General features: G+C 41.3%; 3 protein-coding genes across 5 annotated transcripts in view; 2 read left to right on the top strand and 1 right to left on the bottom strand.

The window, feature by feature from the left end:
- Positions 1 to 3535, bottom strand: part of LOC104577210 (WASH complex subunit 2C-like) — a 31136-nt gene extending 27601 nt beyond the window's left edge. For all 3 annotated transcript variants that reach the window (XM_088528751.1, XM_088528753.1, XM_088528752.1), the window contains exons 1-4: positions 3385 to 3535; positions 3048 to 3212; positions 1432 to 1497; positions 565 to 738 (exon numbers count right to left, since the gene is read on the bottom strand). In XM_088528751.1, the coding sequence (XP_088384877.1) occupies positions 565 to 738; positions 1432 to 1497; positions 3048 to 3212; positions 3385 to 3495 (516 nt within the window). In that variant the 5' untranslated portion in view covers positions 3496 to 3535. The remainder of the gene's footprint in view (positions 1 to 564; positions 739 to 1431; positions 1498 to 3047; positions 3213 to 3384) is intronic.
- A 6970-nt stretch (positions 3536 to 10505) lies between these two features.
- Positions 10506 to 14449, top strand: LOC104577207 (beta-microseminoprotein). Its single transcript, XM_010224655.2, has 4 exons — positions 10506 to 10601; positions 12569 to 12668; positions 13124 to 13226; positions 14085 to 14449. Exons 1-4 carry the CDS (start codon positions 10599 to 10601, stop codon positions 14212 to 14214), a joined length of 336 nt encoding a protein of 111 aa, XP_010222957.2. The 5' UTR covers positions 10506 to 10598; the 3' UTR covers positions 14215 to 14449.
- Positions 14450 to 16945: 2496 nt separating this feature from the next.
- LOC104577208 (beta-microseminoprotein) lies at positions 16946 to 21386 on the top strand. Its single transcript, XM_010224656.2, is given in 6 exon segments — positions 16946 to 17006; positions 18411 to 18454; positions 18456 to 18524; positions 19187 to 19295; positions 20451 to 20556; positions 21257 to 21386. Coding segments are annotated over 6 exon segments (519 nt in total).
- The last annotated feature ends 1131 nt before the right edge of the window (positions 21387 to 22517 follow it).

The following is a 22517-nucleotide window of genomic DNA, read 5'->3' as shown; positions in this document are numbered from 1 at the left end:
AGAAAATATAAACCTAACTCAAGAGAAACCTACCAGACAAACCTAACTCAAGAGAGACCTACCAGACATGCGGTACACCATGGTGCAACTGCATAGGTCAGAGGAGATTTATTCTTATTTCTGTTTGTATGGTTCCAGCATGTTTCTTATGTGTAAATATCCCTGCACAGATTGGCAGATACTGATCTTACCCGAACTGGTGCTTCTAGCACTCTTAATTATTGGGACAATAAAACCCACTTACAAATACATGGTTTCTACCTAAAAAGCATGAGATTACAAGGTTCCATTCTACCCAAAATTCAGGCTTTACTTTCCAAGTTCTCTGCCACTGAACCAACTCCCTTTAGGAGTGCCTTAATGACAGCCCAACTACAAGGCAAGCAAGCTACACATGCAAGAGCTCAATACGTGGGCATCTCTACTTCTGATGCAGTAACCAAATGCTGTTATTGGGATACCTTATATTAGCTGCACATTAGTGCAGTGACACCACTAACAGCAGTGAAGAGCGAGTCCAGCAAAACGCAAACCCCACGCCCCCACAAGAAGATGTCTCTGTACCTTGGGCTCAAGTATCAGTTCCAGCCTTCCGTTACTTTCTTCTTCTTCAGAGTCAGAGTTGCCTGCTTTGATATCCAGCTGCTCAAAAGCACTGTCCAGAACTTGCAACCCATAGTTCACTGCTTCTTGGATTTTAGGAATCAGATCAGCTTCCTTCTGCTCACGGGTCTTTTCCTTTAGTAACACCAACAACACATTCTTATTACATTTTGGTCAAACTCAGTAACTCAATATGCATTAAAAAAAATTTAGCTTCAAATCAGTATGATGAGAGCAATTTCATTACATGTAAAAAAAGAAGTACCTTCAACAAATTTTTGTTTATTTATTTAATTCATCTTTATCAAACCCAAACACAGAGACATTCTAAGCATCTGTGCCAGCACAGTATTGTCCTATTTGTGCTCCCAGGCGCCAAAGGAATCTTGGTATAAAGCATTAAATTATAAGATATGCATACATATATATATGAATACAAAAATACATTCTCCAAATTTATATCCCTGTGATGTGCCATCAGATTCTACTTTTACTGTTCACTACATCTGTATTTGTTAAGATAGTTTGAGGCCTCCATGCTCTTAATAAAAAAGATACTTTATTTTTTAAACAACAATGTGCCTACTAGATATAAGATCAAGGTGGGGGGAGTCTAGTAGATGATGTAGTGTAGCAGCCTCTAATGGTACTATCAACTTTATGTATGTTTTATTGAATGATATGCACTATCTAATAGGAAGATTTCAAGGATAAAGAAAGCAGTTTGGTTCATGAGCTGTAAACAGCTGCAAAAGAAGCTTGAAAGCAAGAAGGTAGACAAGAGCTGCAAATATGATGCTAGTGTTCACTGCAACTTAAGGTAGCTACCTGCTCTGTTTTGTCTCCAACATCAGCTTTGGGAATAGGCTCTTCCACTTCTTCATCATATACTCTCTATGAATTTAAGCAAAATAAATTCAAGTAAGAACAACATACTGCTGCAGAGGCTACACCATGGGCAGCACTCATAAAGTAAAAAAAAAAAAAAAAAAGTTGATAGTATAAGTAGCACAATTTTCATTACACATTCCAAAACTATAACAACAAAACAAACAAACCAACCAAAATCCAAAGACCATGCTAAGCATCTTCAAAGCCTTTTTCATTCATCAAAATCATCCTTCTGAAGCAGCCATGAGTTAACCTCTCAACCCAAGACAGATAACACAAGACTACAAGTGTGACCTGTCCATGGCAGTGGCAGACAAGTTCATCATTTAATTCTGTTCATTGACTGATCTGAATGTAATTAAAAAATAAAGGGGAAAAAAAACCTGCTTTAATCCCAAGTATAAAGCTATTCTTGAAATTTTCAAAGTCAAACATCAGTTATGAGCATTCTATTTCCTTAGGTTCTTGTGTGTTTAGGAACTCTACCTCCTTAGTGCTCACTCTTTGCCTAGACTTAGGAGAAATCCTTTGAGAGGGATCCCCAGGCTTCTTTAGCACTTTTTCTTAGGAGTCACTGCAGGAGATACAGGGGAATAGAAAGCCTTCACACTTGAATCCAAACCCTTTCAAATCCCAAACAAACATGATGTAACTATCATCTGTGAAGAGACAGGGAGAATTAAGAACTGGGAAAGAGGGGGAACAGACATTCCTGTGTGCTTAAACTGGGAGATGAAGAGCTTGAAGTACCCAAGATGTAGGACATTTGGTACCCATTCTCCTCAGATTACAATGCTAGTTTAGGAAAGACACTGCAGCACTGAAAAAAAAAATACTAGAGATGTACATTTTCATTCTCTTGTTCTCTTCTAAGATCTTTTCAATTATAGCACTGTGGTTTTATAGGAGGCACATCCAGACTGATAAAACTCACAGTGCTTAAAAACAACTATATCTCTGTATCTTTGTTACACACGTGCTCTCACTGATGCAATGTCATAACAGACTTTCATTTCTAGCTTTTATCTTCCCCCAGAATAGCATTATTCACAACACGGGTGCATTAGCCAACGGATACACCCATCATGACCAAACATAACAGACTACTATCTGCCACCCATCACCCTGAATACAGTCTACTTTCAATTAAAAAAAATAAAATAAACGGGCAAACCCTACAGTATTGTACAACATTTCCCGCATTTAGACAACTGAGGTGCACATCCTATATTTATGTTAATTGCAGAGATACACCAAAGATCCCTGTAGAGATCTTGACTCATTCAGAGTCCTAACAAGTAAGTGAAAAACCCCAATAGCAACAGCAGCTGCTCTGCCTCCCAGTCACACATAAACAAGGAGGAAGATGCCTCAAGATCTGCGCATCTTGAACAGCGCCTCACTCTAGCAGAAACTGGAAGGCCTGTTAACAAGACGCAATGACAAACCTCTTCGTCTCTAAACTAACATCAGATCTGCCCCAAAGACAAGTCACGGGAAGGGGTGATGCACAGTCTGAAGGCCAAGCTTGGCGCGTGCACGACCATACTCACATTCTCTATGAACTGCGTGTTCGACAGCATAAGAAAGTCATTGAAGACATTATGGAGGCGGCAGTCGGTGGCTTTCGTTTCACTAATGAGCCCATCTACTTGCTTCTTGATTTCGTGGGTCCTGGAGATGGTTTGCTGGGAGAACTCTTGCAGGAAGCGCAGCAGCTGCTCACAACACAACCGAGCGGGGCTCAGCTCGCGCTCGCGCCTCCCGAGCGCCGCTCAGGCCAAGGCCGGGCTCGGCCCCACGGAGCACCAGGCCGCGGGAGGCGCGTCCTCTGGGCGGCCCTCGGCCCCGGCGCCCCCAGCCCGGCCCCGCGCAGCCCCCGCCGCTCACCCCGGCGTCCGCGGCCAAGGACCAGCTCTGGCTGCCCTTACGGATCTCCTCCAGCGACCAGGGCCGCTCCCACGCCGCCGCCGGCGCCGCCGCCTCCTGCGCCGCGTTCATCTGCGGGACAAGGGCAGTGAGGCGCCCGGCCGCTCCGCTCCGCTCCCGGTTCGGCTCGGTCCCGCCCGGCCCGGCCCGGCCGCACTCACCGCTGCCGCGGGCCGCGCTCCGCGCCCGCCGGCGCCATGCCGCCCGGCCCGGCAGTCAGCTGCGCTGGTCACGTGAGCCGCCGCCCCGCGCCGCCAGGGGGCGCCGCAGCGGCCGGGCCCAGCGCCCCCCGCGTCGCCTCTAATGGCTGCGCCCGGACGCTGTAAAGAGCCCGAAGGGTGGCGCTCTGGGGAGCTGCGGCAGCGAAGTGTCACCTTATCCCCTGGAATTCTGTTTTTATGCCAGTCCTGCGCTGACTGTAACCCTCAACCCCCGTAGAACTTGAATAATTACAGTAATTACTGGTAATAGACCAGAGAATCAACAAAATAACCCCCCAAAATTAAATAAATAAAGGGTGGAAAAAGCGTCAGCCCAGGCTAGTTTCATAACAATAACTTGAGTGTAAAAGGACAGGCAGACAGAATTAATCTAAAATTATTCTCAAAAGGGCTTAGTAGTGCTGTAGCTCCTTCTCTTGCTACACTTAGAAACCCAGAAAATTGCCCTTAGTTTGGTTTTCATGTTCCTTGAAATGTTTGAATTTAATCTCACAAATTCTTTGTTGATAATACAGTGGCTTTCTCTACAGGCATAAAACTGCATATATTAGAATATGAGGATCACATGTTCCATGCCTAGTGATGCTGCAGGGCCTTACCTGAAGCGGGGCCTTTCCTGAAGTAGCTTCAGGTTTGGGGGGGCGTCTTGCAAATTTGCTTCCTTTAGGAAAACACATGAATACAGGATGCAAATGAATACAGGATGCAAAGTTATCAGTAATCACATATATCACTAGAGACTGATTTGCGTGGTAAGAAACAGAATATGTAATATTATGTAGAGCTGAGCTGTCTTTTGTCACATTTACAGCCAGACCAAGCTCTGCGGCATGGCCTGAAACATCAAGTCATGAAAATTATTTTTCTCATTTCCACACTGTTCCAGATTAGGCACCAAGCTCCCTCTCCCTATCTACTACTAGTATGTGGCACTCGGATCTGTGTCAGTGTATCTCAGATTATCTAAGATGCTTCAGAGCAGGTATGTCCCAGAATGGTCATGGGACAGCTCATCTTTTCTGCTTAGCACAAGGATGCACCTCCATCAGTCCCATACAACTGCTTGGCTTTATACATTTGCAGCAGTATGAGAGGAGTCAGAGGTGTCTTGATGGGGATCTGGAGGCTGCCGGGAGTTGTTCAAGATGGAGTCAGATAGTCAGAAGGTTCCTGGAAGGCCTCTGGCAATTACAGATGTGGGCCAAAGTACAGGACACACAGGATTTGAAGGAAACTTTCATGAGACAGATTTGTGCAACATGACACATATTGCAGTTGGTGCTCCTTTCTCCTGGGTACCCCTTCAGTTTCTGGAGAAAGAGAACTGGCACTGCAAAATGGGATGCTATAGCTATGCTAATATGAGGAATAACAAACCTTAATGGGTCTTTTCTAGGTCGTACTTCAGTCTACTTTCTCTTGCCATGTTTGATGGTGCAAAAGGAACTGTATGTACAGAAGCTGTTTTTTAGTGCTGTCTAAAAATTCACTAGTCCAAGCTGCTGTTGATCCATGAATCCTCTGGTTGATAATAGTAAGATGGCATTTAAACTGGAAGCAGAAGTGCTGAAGGTTCACTTTTATGTAGACATGGCATTTTGCCTGAATTTGCAGCTGACTGAGATTTTCTAAATCAATTGGGTATACAGATGCAAATATGTATCTGTAGTTTGCTTCCTGAGTGCAGGACTGAAACTAACTCTGTCGAGACTGAGCGATTGGGGGCTACCCTGGCACACTTAGGGATTCTATGCCCTGGAAATGTAGGTGGCTTTATCCTGGCTTAGGTCCCAAACTTTCTTCTTTCAGAAACCAAGGCATGGGACGGGGAGAAAAGGAAGTAGGACAGGTAAAAAAGATGTTTGGGGTGCTTACCCAGACCAAAGAGCATAGCAGTACTCCTGAATCACCAACTTAAATTATCTTAACCACAAAGCTAATTCTTTATGTTCACAGGAAAATATCTCCGAACATCAACACAATAAATATTAACAAAGTAAAGGAGGAAATCTGGCATTTACACTGTTGCACAAGTGGACCAATATTCCTTCCAATGGCCCTGGCCCTCAATGGCATCCCCATTAACCTCAGAATGCCCGTGGGACTGCACAGGATTCTCAGCAGCTGCAGAATACCAGTTGAAGGCTAACGGCAAAACTATATAAGCTTGAAAATTATTTGGAGTGCACTTAGTACATACAAACACATCTTACTTGCTCTGCACAACTTTTGCAGAGTTAAAGGCAAATATTTTATTTTGGAATGGATCCTGACTACTCTCAAATCAAGTAGGAGATTTTTTTTTGTCCAGAAAACTTTCCTACAAACACAGCCAACTTTCCAGGAAGGCATTAGATATCCTATACCACTCACTTTCAGGATATGACAGGACTAGAAACAGAATGCTTTCTAATACATACATTAGTCAGATTATGAAATAATCTGTTTTTTCTCTTTCACTTATTTTTAAGCTCTCTGGACAAAGTGGTGTCTGAGTTCCCATGAACGTTTCCTGAAGAGTTTACTGCTTACAGTGGACCAAGATATAGGCTTTTGATAATAAACTAAATAGAAATTAAAATATAATTCTCTCTTTTTAGTAATCTGGGGTAATGAGATGCCATATTGCCACCTAAATAAAAATATTGGTTATCTTTATCTCTGGGTAGATTTTGGCAGAAATGCTGCTTCCTGGTGCTTTACAACTGAGGTGTTATCGAAAACTTAGACACAGCACTTTGGTAAACTCTCAAATGTTTACAAAGAAAAGAATAAAAGAGAATGCCATAGCTAGATTTCTTGATAGCTGACACAAAGCAAATATGCTTTTACAATATTAGAACAGGATGCAAGCAAAAGAAAAAATTCAAAGTACAATAAAAATACAAGCTATTATCTTTTCCTGGGTAAACTTATAACTGACAGTACAATTTGTTTTTCCTCAAGGCAAAAAGAATGAAGAAACATTACATGGCATTAAATTCCTACCCTAAAGAAACCGAAGAACCACTGAAACATTCTTTCTTCTTTCCACTGGCTTGTTTGTGAGGCATAAGCAGCAGAAGATCCACACAATATCTCATATTCAGACTGTTTTTGTTTTGTTGTTGGCTTTTTTTAAAACTTCAAAGAGGGTTTTGGGGGTTTTTTGTTTCCTTTTTTTTTTCCTGTAGTATTATTAACATTTTTTTCTGCAGACAGAAATAATAGAACACACCACTTGCCCATTAGTGAGTCCCTCTCAGGACTCGCTAATCAGTTCGTCTTTCCTACAAAAACACTTAATCATGATTTGCCTGTTAAAAATAAGCAGACTATAATTACACAACACTATTTAAAAGACCTTCCTGTCTTGCACTGAGCTAGATGAAACAATCTTTTTCTTACTGGAAGACCGTTGTTATACAAGCAGAAAAAATAAAGATGGCTGAATGAAAGATTTCCTTTCTAGTTCAATATGAACTCATTTCAGGTAGTCAGAAAGAAGAGAAGAAAGAAGAAACAACAACAACAAAAAACTACTTATGCCAATACTATAAAAGAACCTGGAAAGAACCTGGAAAAAGACACAGATGCTTGACTTTGTTGGCTCATCATTTTCCCTACATAGATCTGAACCTTTTTTGATCCTCCAAGGTCACCTCTCCCAGGAAAACCACAGTCTTAAAGGATGAGCACTACCCTGCAACTGGTTCCCTGTGGAGTGGGGTAGGGATGCCTGGTGTGTGGCGAATGGGGAAAGATGAGTATTGGGCTCAGTCTGTGGTCCTTCACAGACATGCCATAAGCTCTGAAAGACATAATTGCTGACATACTTAATGGCGCCATCCAAAACTATGTATCAAGTCAATACTAAATTCAAGGTTGGAGGGGCAGGGAGAGAAGGGAGGGAAGAAGGGGAAGATCCTGAATCAGTCCCATGGTTTTCTCCTCCAGGAGCTAGCAAAACTTTGAAACAGGAAACTCACAGGACTGGTAAAATAATTCTATCTTCTCTCATTTATAAACTGGTCAAGCACACCCTCCATACCAGTTGACATATCATAGCTAATAAAGTAATCAAGAGCAGGATGACTGCCAGTTTGTGCTTTCAGTGTTACCCAGCAAAGCTGTCTGCCAACCATGTGCTTGAGAACAAGGAGTGGCTCTACTGTAAACAATGAAACTATGTACAGCTCTAAAGCAAAATATATATTTAAGTTTATAAGTACATAACAGTTTGAATAGTTTTCACCACAGATTGCTTCTGAAAATAACCCTTTGTCGTCCTGTATTTGTAAGGATTGGTATTCAGGAGATCAAGAAACTCCTCCTGAATATTACATCTTGAATAGACAACATAACAACATACACCTTTTATGAACACAGTAGCTCACAGATGCACAACAGACTGACACTATACTCACACTAAAAAGTCACATGGCCCACGTCTTTCAGAAATAAAATAGACTATTTCTATTTTAACATCATCTCAGGCATTTTGCCTTGCTGAGGCTTCCACATCTGCACTTAAAGAGCCTACTTGGGTGACACCTGCGCTCTAAATCAAAACCAACCAATGTGTTCACATGGAAGTTGCACTGGGTTTAAATCTCCCTCCAGAGATAAGTCCTTGTTGCTAGTTTTGTCTTCAATACAGAAAGCTCTTGCTGTGTAAAGTATGTTGCTGTGACACTAGCACTTCCCTAAAAGACCTGGAGTCACTTTTGAACTCTGAAGTATCCAAGTTCCACTCTTTGATTGTAAGGAAAAATTAGAAAACATGAATTGTACAGGCTGAAAAATGCCTAATGATTGCCCCTTCGCCAAACCTTTTTTTTTCTTTTTTTTTTTTTAAGCTCTGGATTTTGAAGATAGTTTTCTGGGTTTTGTCCACTTGACGTCAGTTATGCTGCATGTTTTAGTAACACATTTGACATTGTATCTGTTATATTATCAGGTGCATCTTCAAACCTCCTTCTCCTTTAACCTCTGCATTAGGATTTGGTATAACACAAGTCCCCAGACCAATTTCTTGTTCACAGTGTCTGCCCAGTTGCTGTGTTCCAGAAGGAAGACAGAGTGCTGCAGACTTAGAGAATCCTGAGTTACCTCATCTCAACCCATCTGCATTTTTTTCCAGCCTAAACTGGAGAACTGGAGAGATATTTTTAGGTGACAAGCATAGGTCCAGCCCTTGCATTTGATGATGAAATAGCAACACCTTTGTTTGGGAAACAAAGTGCAGAAACACACAAAAAGGTATCAGGAGGGATGTTCCAGGAAAACTAAATAGAATACCATGATGTCCAGACAGAAAGACCTTTCAGGGACTTCTCCAGATGTCAGTGCTTCGGAGAAAATGCTTCAGGAGGAACTGCAAGAGAACTGGCAGGCTTAGTAGTATTCAGCTGGGGAATTAGATAAATTCTAATGATGAAATTCCTAGTGATCATCATACCCACAAAGTCTTAAAAATGTTTCCTGATGATCGGTAGGCTCTTTCACTCAGAGATGGCAGGTGTTAAAGGCTCTATGCTTAGATAATCCAGCTTTGAGCAAAGTATTGAAAACACTTAGAGAAGGCCAAATTGGTCACAGGCTCACCATGTTCTCATTGGAGATGCAGCCAGATCTGGGGCTTTAGAGAGGCTGATCCTTTCAAAGCACAATCTGCCCATCCTGAGACAGGAGGCTAAAGGGTATCAAAAGCAATGCCAGCCTACCAGGAGACATGTAGCAGCACAGCAGGCAGGGCTCCACCATGCTTATCAAGAACTCTTTGGCAAAAGAATAAGCTTTTCTGTCTAACAGGTGCTTTGAAGGCATAAAATAGTTTTGCTTTGAACTGGCTCTGAGAAAAAGCACAAAATGACTGGCAGAAAGTTGCCTCACGAGCCTATGGCGACTTGAATGTACCAAAGCCTGAACACAGTAGGTGTGGGGCCTTCTGTAAAACTGGAGAAAGTCTTAGATGGGTGTGCATGGTCTATACTTTCTCTATATTTCTGTGAAGCACCTGTATCAAGCAGTACAATATAAAATATAAAATTTTGCTGATGGAGTTTGCAACTGATGCTTAATGTGTCAGGTAACAATTGTATGTCAGGTCTTTGGAGAGTAAACTGTGCTTCTATAATCCGTGTTTTAAAGGTGACTAAATAGAAAAACTTCATATCTTTAAGCAGGAATGTAGACATAGAATAGGGGAATCAGTTGTTATTGGTAGCCAGTATATAATATTATCCCCAAATCCAGAGCCTGAGAAGTCCCACAAGAAAAACAGATGTTGGATTTGGGAGGAATTACTTCTTTTGGTTGAGGAAAAGTGCAGATGTTGTTAAGTGCTCCAGCTTTGACTAAGATTGGAGCATTAAGAGGATTTGATACCGATAATGACCAAGGACATTTGGTTATCTTATAGTGCACATTTGTAGCATTAGGCATGAGTATACATGAAAGATCTGGCAAAAGATCAAAAGCTCTCAAAGCTCCTACTTTCCCTCTCTAAGCATGTCCAAGCCCACTGAAAGAAGAAATGATCAGCATTCCTACCAAAGCTAAAAATCCCCAGGACTAATAAGACAACATACCAACCATATAACAGTGCCTACAGCTCTCTGTGTAAGCTTACCTTGAAAGCCTGCCAGTCCTTTATTTAATTCGAAAGGTGTTTAGTCTAATCATAAGGCTTACAGGAAATAGAGAATTCCTCATTCAACCCCTTGCTTGCTTAATATTTTACAGAATCAAACACTTTCATGTTACCAGCTGGCCATATTTCAGCGATTTCCTCAGAAATTTCAACATAACTTCATTTGAATTGAGCAAGCTATTTTTACAGACTTGACTTGCTTAATATATAACAGGATTCCTTTCTCCTCAGTATAAAAGCAACATAGAATATTTGCTTGCAGACTCTATTGCAGAGTTCATCCAAAGACTTTGAGCACTTTGGAATCCACACATTGTACAATGGTAAGTCACTGCTTTATATCTTTAAAAGCGATTTGTGTTAAAACTGCGAAAGAAGGGTATTCAAGAGAATCACCTAATTACACATTCATTCAATGTAACTATTCTTATAAAAAAATGCTAAAAGATGTAAAGAAGAGAGACATTTATGAAGCTGTCAGTGAACTTTGTTCCTTGTTTTGTAATTGTTTGCAAGAAGCTGTACAAATATACTGCTAGGTTCTCTACCTGCTTTTAGTCTTTTCTTAGAAATGCTTCTTTTGTAAAGTAATTCCTTTATAATTTATGCCCACATAACCCCAACACAAGACATGAAATACTATCTTTGATGACTATCTCAGGAATGGCCTAAGTTTTACAAAGGAAATGGCTGTTTCTGTAACAAGTAGATAAATGGAAAAATTATCATGAACTTATTTCTGTACTTTTCTAAGGGCTTGGCTATACTGAGTGGGACAAAATATAGCTGGACAAAGTGATCTGGTATGACATGCCACATGAATTCATTCACTTTCATAGGCCATCCAAACCAGTCTGGAAGATTTTGTTCTGCAAGATGGCTGATGACATCCACTTTCAATGGGAGCAAACTATCTGAAACAAAAAGCATTTCTTCAAATGCTTTGTTAGTGAATAATCTAGAGCAAAACTTTGATGTTTAACTAAGATTCCTTGGCATTAGTGTAACAGTGTACCTCTCCACTTTTTACTTAAGTATTGATGCTGCAGTGCTTTCTTACTGTTTTGATACCCTCTGTATTTGCATGTGGGCTTTTTTTCTGCTAAACAACTTAGCCAATATATCCTGCACTTTTTCCAGCATAAGGCCAGCTCAGTCACAAATCACACCACTGACCTCCCCTTCTCTTTCTGTGTTGATTCAGTGGAAGATCCAAAACTTTGCTCTGTAGAGAGAGGAACATGTCCAAATTCATCTGACTGGCACATTTAGTAATAGCAAGATAAGGACAAACATGGGAGCAAACAAAGGATAAAACCCTCACAGAAGGCAGCCCAGGGCAGCAAAGAGAAGGATTCCAGCTGCTGCAGTAAAGGCATGAGTGAGAGCAGTAAGACCTCTGGCCTGTGCTGAGCCAGTTTGGAGGAAGGCCACTCTCAAACTTAGCAAGCTCAGGACAACTAGCATTCAGCACTTACTATCCCAAATAGGGGAGATCCTCCCCGGAGGTTCAGGATCCCCTGAACTCACATCATCCCAGGCAGCAGCACACCTACCAGCCTTGGAAATCCCTGACAGGCGCATGCGGAGGTTTCGCAGAGACAGGCTGCAGCGTTACGTGCTCTCTTGTAACTTCACATTACAGAAGTTAAACAACTTTGCTCTGGCCAGATACCATGGAATGGCATATTTTAGAGTTTCTGTCTCTCTTGTTGACCTTCATCTTCCTGGCTGTGATGCTGAGCATGGTGACTGACTCCACTCAGCCCTAAAGTCTAAAGAACTCTGAACTGCAGAACCACTATGGAAATTCAGCATTCCAACCTTCCCAGACCATTCCAGAGTCCCTTCTCCTTCCTTTTGCTGTACCATAAATATCCCTATACTCTGTAACATTGCAGTGTTTCAGGGATTAAATTAGCAAGCATTTCCATAGCAGAGAAAGGGAAATCACCTTTACTCACCATATCCCTAAGTTTCTGGACCTTTCACTGTCTTTTGATCTTCATGTTTCAAGTCATCCAAGGTAGGCAGCAGAGTTGCTTCTAAAATAAAGACTTTCACTGCTACTTTTAACCACTCACACTTTCCAGAAGCAACAGCCTTAACATAAAGGCATGCTGAAAACACATTATGTTACAGCATTTTGTCCCTTCTCATCTAAGGAAAAATTCATCAATGCAATGGAATATCTAGGAGTTCCCTTTTACAATGTTTCCATTTGTTTTTAAAACAAATGTAATCAATGCGTAATTGAACTCATGAAGTGGGCTCTGTCTCTCTCTTACAGAGGAGCTTTTTCGCTTTCCTTCTTGCAGTGGGCATCGTAGTGGCGCTGAGCGATGCGTACTGTTTTACAAAAAGGAACACTGCAGAGCAATCTGGCAAAGGTAAGAACAGGAAAAGTTCTGTATTGGCTCTTTGGGCCACTGTCGGAAGGGGCTTGAAACTTTAGGGAGGGAAGGAGATGTCAGAAAGACCCGAATAGAAGGTTTCAGCACCAAGTTTCTCTGGGTGTAATTGTAGCAAAATTAGTTCTGTTATCCAGCACATAAAGCTTCTAGTGGAGTTAGGGGTAACGCCAAAGACAGTGTGACAGCAGGTAGCAGCCTCTGGTTATTCACTGCTATCCCAGATTTTCATGCTGAAACTGTCTAAGAAATGAAGAGGAAACAGGTTCAGGCTCTCAAAATAGTTTGGGTAGTGGTCAGGAGAGCAAATTGACTTCTCCTTTATCAGTAACAATACAGATAATTTCCAGGAGACTGACAGTTATTCTAAAAAATTTCAGCATTTTTGTGGTGATGCAGATAAATAATTTTTGTTGCGCTGCTCTCTTGCACAGGCTGTATCCTGAATGGAAAATTATACCCCTTTGGAGAAATAGAAAGGACAGAAGACTGCCTCAGCTGTAGCTGCAATCGAAAGGAGATGCGTTGCTGTAGCCTGTAAGTTTGAACTTCCCAGGGGGACCACTGCCCATAGGAAGACTGTGGGTTGACATTTGTTGAGAATAAATGAGCTCTCATGATAGCCTTCCCATATCTATGTCACAAGGCTGGGGCAAGTGACATATGCTTCCTTATCACCTAAATTCCTGGATGGGTTTAATTTTGCTCACTTCCTAGCTCCTGGGAATGGTCAGGCCCTTCCAGACACCTCCTGCTGATACTTGGCTTTATCTTTAAGCCACCTACTAACTCTTCTCACACTACAGTGAAGTCTTTCCTCGGTGGGAAAATTGGGGGCGAGAAGGAATTTGTACTACCATGTGCTTAACTAAAGTTCTTCATGAGAGCCCCAATGATCAGAATCGCTGCAGGTGGTTTTCTCCACAAAACATAGAGACCATAGAGTGACAAGGGCTTTGCTCTGAGGCATTTCATTCACTTTTTCTTTCATTGCATCTTATCAAAGAGCAAAAATGCCTTGATTATGATCATTCCCTTTGCTCAGGAGACACCTCTCCTGTCAGAAACAGAAAGCACACTCTAACTAAGCAAATTACAGTAACAAAAAATTAATAGAGAAGAGATAAACATGGTTCCAGTATGTTTTATGTCACACTAAAGTGCTATGCTAGAAATCCCTATTCTAGTTCCAAGTGAACAGGCCACTGCAGACAGCAGACGACATCCAAGTAGTCATATAGCTATGTGAGAGTGGCATGTAGGATAGCTCCCTGTTCTTAGCTACAATTTCAGGGATATCTCACTCAGCAGTCCTTCAAGGAATAAACAGTGAACCACTAAATGATTGAATATATGCTCTCATTTTAACATTTGCTTCTTCTTTGCCCATGACAGCTATCATACTCCTGTTAATTACGACAAAGAGAGATGCAAAGTAGTTTTCAACAAGAAAACCTGCAATTACGACGTGGTAGAGAAGGATGATCCCTCAAAGGAATGTTTTGTATATTCCCGTGTGGGTTAATATCAGACCTGCTCCAGACTATGCACCGTGGAATTTCTCCCTCTTCTACAGACGCTTTGCCATTACAGAGATGTTCTAACACACGGGAGATCTTTTAAGAGAGAGCACTTAATCAGCTCACTTTTAATCTCCTATTTCTTCTAATTTAGATTATCGATGTGTCATTTCTGTTATTACTGCCATTTGCATCGCTGAGCATTTTAAGTAAAATAAATCCAGACAAAGCAACTCAGAAGCCCTTATTTTCTTTTTATATAACAACACTGGGGAGCTTCAACTTATTTGAGAGAAATGCCCTCATCACCTTACTACTCTGACACACACCATATACCAGTGCCTTGGCACAAGCCACTCCCACACTTTGGAGGTTCCTTTCTAACTAACCATCAGAACAGCCAAATATTTTCCCTGCTGAGGAAATTCATCATTACTGGGAAGCGATGCACTCTTCAAATATGCTGCATAATGGCTCACACTGCAAGGATACAGCAGTCTGGGGAGGGGACAAGGTCACTGGGCCAGATTCCCTCCAGGAAGATATCACCTCCTCTAAACCACATTTTTTTCTGAGACGACCTCCCAGCACTCAATGGTGACCGTGACTACGCGGCTAGAGCTCACTTGTAAGACACTGGAAATCTCTGGAGTAGGGAGAGAATCCAGCACGCTCTTAGCTTGCTCAAGAGATGCTCCTAGGATGCAAATACTTCATCACTTCTTTATCAGAGCTGAATACAGGCACTACCTACTGCTAGGATACAGAAAATAGCTTGTCTAAGTTAACCATATCATCTCCCACCACTCCAGCGAAAAGTTGAGCTTTCAAGTTACAAAGTAAGTACCTGGCAGTCCCATCCAGGCACGATCTGTACAAGCTGTCAGTCTTCAACACACCTGTCTATTATAGGGTAAATGATGGCAAGAGATAACAGATACTTTAGCAAACAAAAACAAAACAAAAGAAAACCCCACAACCACACAGATTTTTGCCTCATTGTCTTCTTACTACAGCCCTCTTGCCCTAGAATATCAAAGGTGTCTGCTGAGTACAGACAAATACGTTTTCCCTGGCTTATAGCCACATTTCAGTTTCACTCTCAACATTGAAAGGTAGAAGCAGGTGCAGAGAGACCTGAGGAGTTTTCTTGCATAACCCGGCACCCTCTTAGAGGTCCCTCCTACATCAGCCTAAGCCCAGATACCTACTTATCAAGGCTAAGAAAAGCCTAGGCTTTTCTCAAAGCAAATACATCAAGCTAAAAGCATATTTAATTATTTGCTCATAACTGTACTTTTAAACATTAACTATTGATTGACATTTTCACCTTTTGAAAGAGGGGAGGTCCGCAATAGCTCTACAGACTGGTACTGAGAATCATGCACTCAGGTTGCAGACAGAAAACTCAAGTTCTATACAGCTAGAAGTCCTTTGCATACCTTTGCTATTAGCCATTGCTATTATTCATTCCCCTTCTAGTATTCTTTTATTACTCTCAGTGAGGTTTCTCATGCCGATTAGAACATTTTCCAGTATAATGATTAGAATATTTTCCAGTATATTTACAGCTATGAACAGAGACAGAATTCAGTAGCTGCAGGCTCCGCAGAGCGGGCAGAAATCTTGTTCAGCATGTAGGCTCTCCAGAATGGGCAAAACAGTGTATGGACACAGGGCTAGAAGAGATGATATCCTGCATCAGTGAATGCAGTCTCTTGCCTCTGCAAGAACTGCCTTGTATTTAGAGTTTGATTTAGAGTTTGGCCCTCAGTCCTACCCTTTTTGCTGGTGCAATTTCCTTTTGCTTTCTCAAAGAACAGAAAGCATTGGTTCCAGCAAAGACACTTCCTCAGTAACTATTAAAATACTTCCCAGAATTTGCCACAGACTTTGTCTCTCTTTAAAACAAGTGTTTCATTGGCTTCCTCCTGGCCTTTAGCTTCCTGACATGGTTATGCAATGCAGATTGACATTTTGAGTTAACCAGTTCACAACTCTGGAGAAACATGCAGAGAAGAGAGCCACAACAGCTCCCCTTAAATCATTCCATTCTAGTTACTGCCCATCAGGAAATGATATAAAGGCTGTAGAACAATAGGGAAGGAAAGAGAAATATGGGAGAAAGTAGGTTTTTTTTTTTTTTTACATTACAGTGGAAAACAACAGGCAAAAAAAGAATCCCGTGGCCAAGATATACCATGGATTTGACTGAAGCACTGTGTGGCTGCATTCTTACCACAACCGCTTCTGAGTCTGTGCAGCAATGACATCCAACCACCGAGTTTATCGTTGTGGAATCAATGACTAACAGGTTAGAAAATGGAAAGAAGCTTGTGCTCTCTAAATAAAGTCAGCTAGGTGGGGACATAAACAGAATTAAGTGAGTTTTCCCAAAAACACGGAAACACTGAGCTTGCTGCTACAATACCTGTGGCTACCTTCCTCAGAGGTGGCCACACAGCACTGGCAGTCCCATCCAGGCACGATCTGTACAAGCTGTCAGTCTTCAACACACCTGTGCCACACACAACATGTTGTTCCCGGGCCCTTTAATTCTTTCCATCATGCTTTATGTCTCTTGCTTAGCACTGAACCTCATTTAGGGTCATGACATGAGGAAAACATTTTCCAGATAAGCTCAGGAATTAACATGTATTTTAAAAGCACATTCAAAATTAAGGTAATGTAATTTGATGGTCCATTGAATGATTATTCCAGATTACCCCTGAAGACATGAAGGGGTCAATATCTGAAAGAGGACTCAGAGTTGCCTCCCACGGCATTCACAGCCAAGGTGAAAGAGCTACTTCCATATGTTGTTAAGCTTACAAAGAGCAGCAGTATAGAGCTAGTATATGTCAGAGAGCAACAGTATGTTAAACCACAACCACACTCTAAATTCGTTTCATACATATTTCTGAGAGATCCAAAGTGGACATCTGGACTCCAGTGAGGTCAGTAAGTAAATACCCAGTGCTTATCTTCACAGATTGTCATGTGCTGTTGATTTATCAGTGACGACATGCCAAGAGAGCAAACCATGCGCACCTGTACTGTCTGTCCTCTCCTGTTCCAGGACGGTGCGTTTATAAACTTGGCCAAATCCGATTTTTAGTAAGGTGTTGATTCTGGGTAATTTTATCGAACCTATGAACATTTGTCGACCCCTAAGTTCTTATCTCCCACCCTAAAGAAAGGCATAGTAATTGAAAACAGAACAACAACAAAAAAAACCACACACACTCCTGTGGCAGCTATTTATCCAATCTACCAAGTTGAAAGCCAGCTAAGGTTGAACCCCAAGCAGTGATCACTCTACAATACGAGTTACAATATTGTTGACTTTCTCAAGACGACCTCCTGAACTGACTCTCAACAGTAGCTCGGGTAAAAGATTTGGGGTAGTCACTCTAGCAGGGCTCAACATGAACTAACTACCAAACCAATCAAGAAGGCAACACAATTAGGCAGTCATATTATGATGAGATTATCAGCATCACACAGTTTTCAATACTTGAATTAACCTTTTCAAAGCTAAGCAACAGGGACATGTACTGGGTTCCCTTGCTGTGAAGCTGCTGCCTTAAGCCTTTGGAAGTGGCACATGCTCCCCTTGACACACAGCCTTCACAGAAAGGCCCATTCCCCCATGTCTGCAGAGATAAAAGGAGAAAGTATAGGATGCCATTTTCTTCACACCCACAGACAGTCTAAGCCTCTAGATGTTCTACATAGTGGAAAATCGAACAATTGAGCAAGGAATAAAATTGTTATCTGCTACTCTTTTCTAAGCACATAGAGATGCCGGCTTCCCTCCACAGAGACCCAGTCTTTTATATAATCTTTATAACCATCAATCCTTTCCCATAAAATCCTTCTTTCATTTTCAGTTGATGAATGAAGAAAGTTAGGAGATAGCTCAAAGTCAGTCTCTTTAAACAGTGCCTGCAAATTTTGATGTAGCAAGTACAACCACACAATCTCTAAACAGCTTCTCAGCTGTTAAACAGCCAGAGTGTTAAATATTTCCTCTAGAACTCCTTCTAAGTACCTCCTATATTTGCCTTCTAGCCAGAAGGCATACGTATTTCCTCAGAACTTCTCAGGATCTTAGGTTCCTCCTCTTGATGACTGGCTTATTTTAATAATGTCAATGAGGTCATTTGGCAAAAATCTTATTGGAGTTATTCATATACAGACAGTTTGCTCAAGGACTGGTACCAGAAAGTCCCTCTCTATATAAAGTCCTCTGAGAAGATCATCTTCCTACAGACTGCCTCCTTACTGGAAGCCTTGTACTTCTGCAAGAATGGTGAGTCCTCACATTTTATATTGTAAGAGACACCAGAGATCTTATAGAAGGCTCGGATTTATTTGAGCTTTCTTTGATATAATTTTGATATAATTTCTTTGATACTATCTCAGAGATAGTAGAAGTCAGATACATAAGGACAGGTAGGCACTAACCTTGCATAAGAGCAGAATTTGTACAACAGGAAATGCCTAATACATTCCCAGTTAAGATTTTTATTAGAACCTTCAGTTTTCACCTTCTTGTAGTCTTTGAATATAACTTCTTTTCTGCCAGCAAGCAGCTCTCTTGTGTCTCAACCTGGAACTGACTTTAATTTTTGTGAAAAGCTTGGGTAACACCTGAGCTTCTGGTTAAACTCAGAAATGTTACCATGCCTTTTTTAGTCTTTTTTAGCTCAAATATAGCTAAAATCTCTCCACATGAAAACATATGTCACTAAATTTTAGTAGCATGTTTCCTTCTTTCGCAAATACTTGAGCATATTTTCACAAATATTTGAGCAAGATATCTTTAAAACTTTGATCTAGCACCTACTGTTTAGTAGAACCTTTCCCAGCAATTTTTTAAAGCAACTTTTTTATTATTTATTTCTAAAGGTGGCAGCATCAAGACTTTTCAATAGTCACTTTTGTATTCACATTGTCTGCTTTATTCTTCAGAAAACCTTCTTGGCCTGCCTTTTCATTCTTGCCATCTGTGTGACATTATCTAATGCATATTGCTTCATGGAACCACTGACGGCAGGGAAGCCTGGTGAAGAGATTCTAGGTAAGAAGTCAACTGTCTTCAGCTTGACAGACAGCACCACAGAAATGCTGGACTTCATTTTTCCAAAGCAGAACCAGTTAGAAGAAACTGGGCACAAGAGGGAGAAAACATGGAGATTTGGGGGAAAAGGGAAAGAGAGAGCACTGATTTTACAGTTATAAAAAGGAAGAGCTTATTTGAGAAGCATCACTGAGACTGAAAAAAATGGATTTTTTTTTCCAAGGAAGTAGTATAATGTTAGTTTATCCACTTGCATGAAATACTATTTCTGTTTTTGCTTTGGCAGCTACCCTATGCATTACATTTGTAATTCAAAACCAGCATATTTAGAAAGACAGAGAAGGCAGGGGAGAAGGAGAGAGAGAAAGAGAAAGCGCGCACAAGGGAAGTATGCGCAGGTGAACTGCAGGGCGCTATGAATGGTAGTGGTAAAGCAGGGAGCAGACTGGCAAACATTCAGCACACTGATCAATAAACTCATTAGTTGTTTCCCTATCCCAAGAAAGTCAAGAAAAAAATTGTTGCTTCCTATGATGCTGAGGCAGCTCTTCCAGAATACAGCTCATCTCCCAGACTGCAGATTCGGGGAGCTAGGGTAGACTAAGTGTTCAAAAGCAGTATGCAAAGACAGAAAGCAGAATGCACAAACCTTCTACTCTGTTTTGCCCTGTCCTCATAAAATCTTGTTTTCAACATCACTCAGAAGATTTATTAGACAACCGTTGGGCAGGAGCTTTACTCCACTGTATGCCTTCTTCCTGCATTTGAGAACTGGAGAGAGTTTTCTGGACAGAATAAGACTTGCTTTAAACAAGAAGTCAACAACATTTGGTTGAAATTTGGTTGAAATGGGGGGGAGCAACAAAGCCTTTTCTTACTCCTGAACAGATTTTTGCCTATTTTTTCTTTCTGCTTGGCACTCTGATTCCTGTATCTAAAGATGAGCTACTCTAAGAAAGCCCATGTCGCTAAGAGCCAGAGGAATGGAGGGGCCTAGGATCCCCTTTTCCATGCAAAAGTATAGTAGTAGCCCTGCTCTTAGTGAACAGTGTTTAACAAATAGAAATATTGACACAAAAAGCCCACTCTGTTTGTACAGGCAATAGCATCATTAGCACAATTGTCCAGCAGGCTGCTTGCATGCTATTTTTTCAGGCTGCATCGACCCCAAGGGAAAGATACGTCAATTTGGCTCCCAATGGAGGACCGAGAACTGCCTGGACTGCTCTTGTGGAGAGGATGGAACGAGATGCTGTAGCAGGTGAGCTCAGATTGGCAGCAGGGTTTTCCTTTGCTATCCTGATACAACACACAGCACTCTCCTTTACTAAGAAGCCCCTGGAAAATGATCACAACCCTTCTCTTACTCCATACCGTAAAGCTATATATTCACCCAACACCATCACCACAGATCATGTAAGAAGTTCCTGACAAATACAGTTCATGTTTAAAAAAAAAAAGGAAAAGATTTTAAGGGGGAAAAAAAAAGTCAGTCTTCCTGGGGTGAAATTTTCAGATGAAGCCCTGACATAAGTAAGAACGCTTAGTTGTTTGAGAGTTTTCTACTACTCTTGCTCCAGATGCTCCCAATGCCACACATTGCTGCTTTTTACAGTCAGGCCTATGTATCCTGAGCTGCTGCTTGGAGAGAAATTTGTATGATAGCCACACCTAGACAATCATGGACTTCACATTCCATACTGCAGACAAAGAGACATGGCAATACTGATACTGGTGTAGCAAATAAGCATGTTGAACTCAGATGTAACTAGATCAGTAAGCCAACTCTCCCCACATCCCACTTCAGCACTAAGTAACATTTGCTGAAGCTCCCTTTTCTCCTGAGCAATCACTTCATCATGCCCCTAATACAGCCTCTTCCTATTAAAAGTGTAAATACTGTCTCACATGGAAGCTGTTTACTTCTTGTTCTCATCATGTCTTTCTTTTCCCAATGGCAGCTATGCAACACCAGTTGATTTTGATGGAGAGAAATGCGAGCGTATTTTCCATAAGCAGACCTGCAGTTACCAAGTAGTTGAGAAAGCTGATCACACAAAAGAATGCCCGGTCTCTGCATGGGTGGGCTAACAAGAAAAAGATGGTGATTTTGGAGGATATTTCCTTTATTTCATTTCAACGTTTTTTTCTCTGTCAGATTCAAAAACATTGAAATACATAGCATTTGAGTGAATCTATTCCCCAAACCTAATGCTTGATGAAACTGAGAGCTATATCGACTCACGAAAGATTGACTTCTCTGCCTTCTGCTTCTTCATGAAGAAGGAGCCGACTTGTTCCATGCTTGAGATCAGAAACCAAAAGTGACTTTTCTTCTTTTAAAGCACCATCAGTAATTACGAATTTTAAGTATTTTCCAATCACAGGTCAGTGTCAGGGAGTATGTTCTGTTACCTGCATACAAAAAAGTTAAAAATAAAATCAGATTAAAAGATTAAATTCATGTGACTCAAATGGGTCTCTTACTGTCTTTGTTGAAGAAAGAAAGCTAAATTAATTAATGAAAAAAAAAAAACTCTTTGAAAACTCACTTTTCTATCACTTGCTTTTTTTGTTTGTTTGTTTGTTTTAAAAAAAGCTCTATAGGGATTATGAAACAATAAAGGCTGTGGAGGAAAAAAATAATAAAAATAAAAAGCACCATCCAAGCTGCAGAAAGCAGAAGATGCCACAGTGTGCTGCATGACGCTACGAAGCGCAGCAGAGGCGACTGTTCCGAAATGGCAGCGCAGGACCCAGGAGTCGCTTTGCTGCCATGCAGTGTTACGAGTGCAGCACAGCAGCTCACAGAGGCCCTTTGCCTCCCCTTTCCAGCTGGGTCATGCCTGATGCCTTCAAACACACTGCCCCTTAGTTTCCCTATCTCCTGCCTGGGGAACAAGAATTCCAAGAGGCTGCAAGATCCTATTTTATTGAGGCAGTCTCCTCTTCATGCCTGGCTGCTGGACAAAAAGATGCATCAAAGGAGACAGGGAAAGCGAGCAGGGATCTGGCTTGGTATTCAAGTAAAATGTTTCATACCCCCTGAAGTTAGAGACTGGATTATTTAACAGCCTTTTTTTTTTTTAAACTCAGTTGCTTGTTGCTCTCTGTAATATTTGATAATACAATTGGTAAGTGATTTACCGATATGAATGCTTTAGATGAGGCAGCAACTCTGTAAGATTATTGAGTCATGTTAGTCCTGAGTATTTGTTGGTA

This window comes from Tinamus guttatus, unplaced genomic scaffold (genome assembly GCF_059628265.1).
Source record: "Tinamus guttatus ecotype Peru unplaced genomic scaffold, ASM5962826v1 Tinamus_guttatus_pri_ptg000314l, whole genome shotgun sequence".
Taxonomy (NCBI): domain Eukaryota; kingdom Metazoa; phylum Chordata; class Aves; order Tinamiformes; family Tinamidae; genus Tinamus; species Tinamus guttatus.
This window is presented reverse-complemented; position numbering and strand designations above follow the sequence as displayed.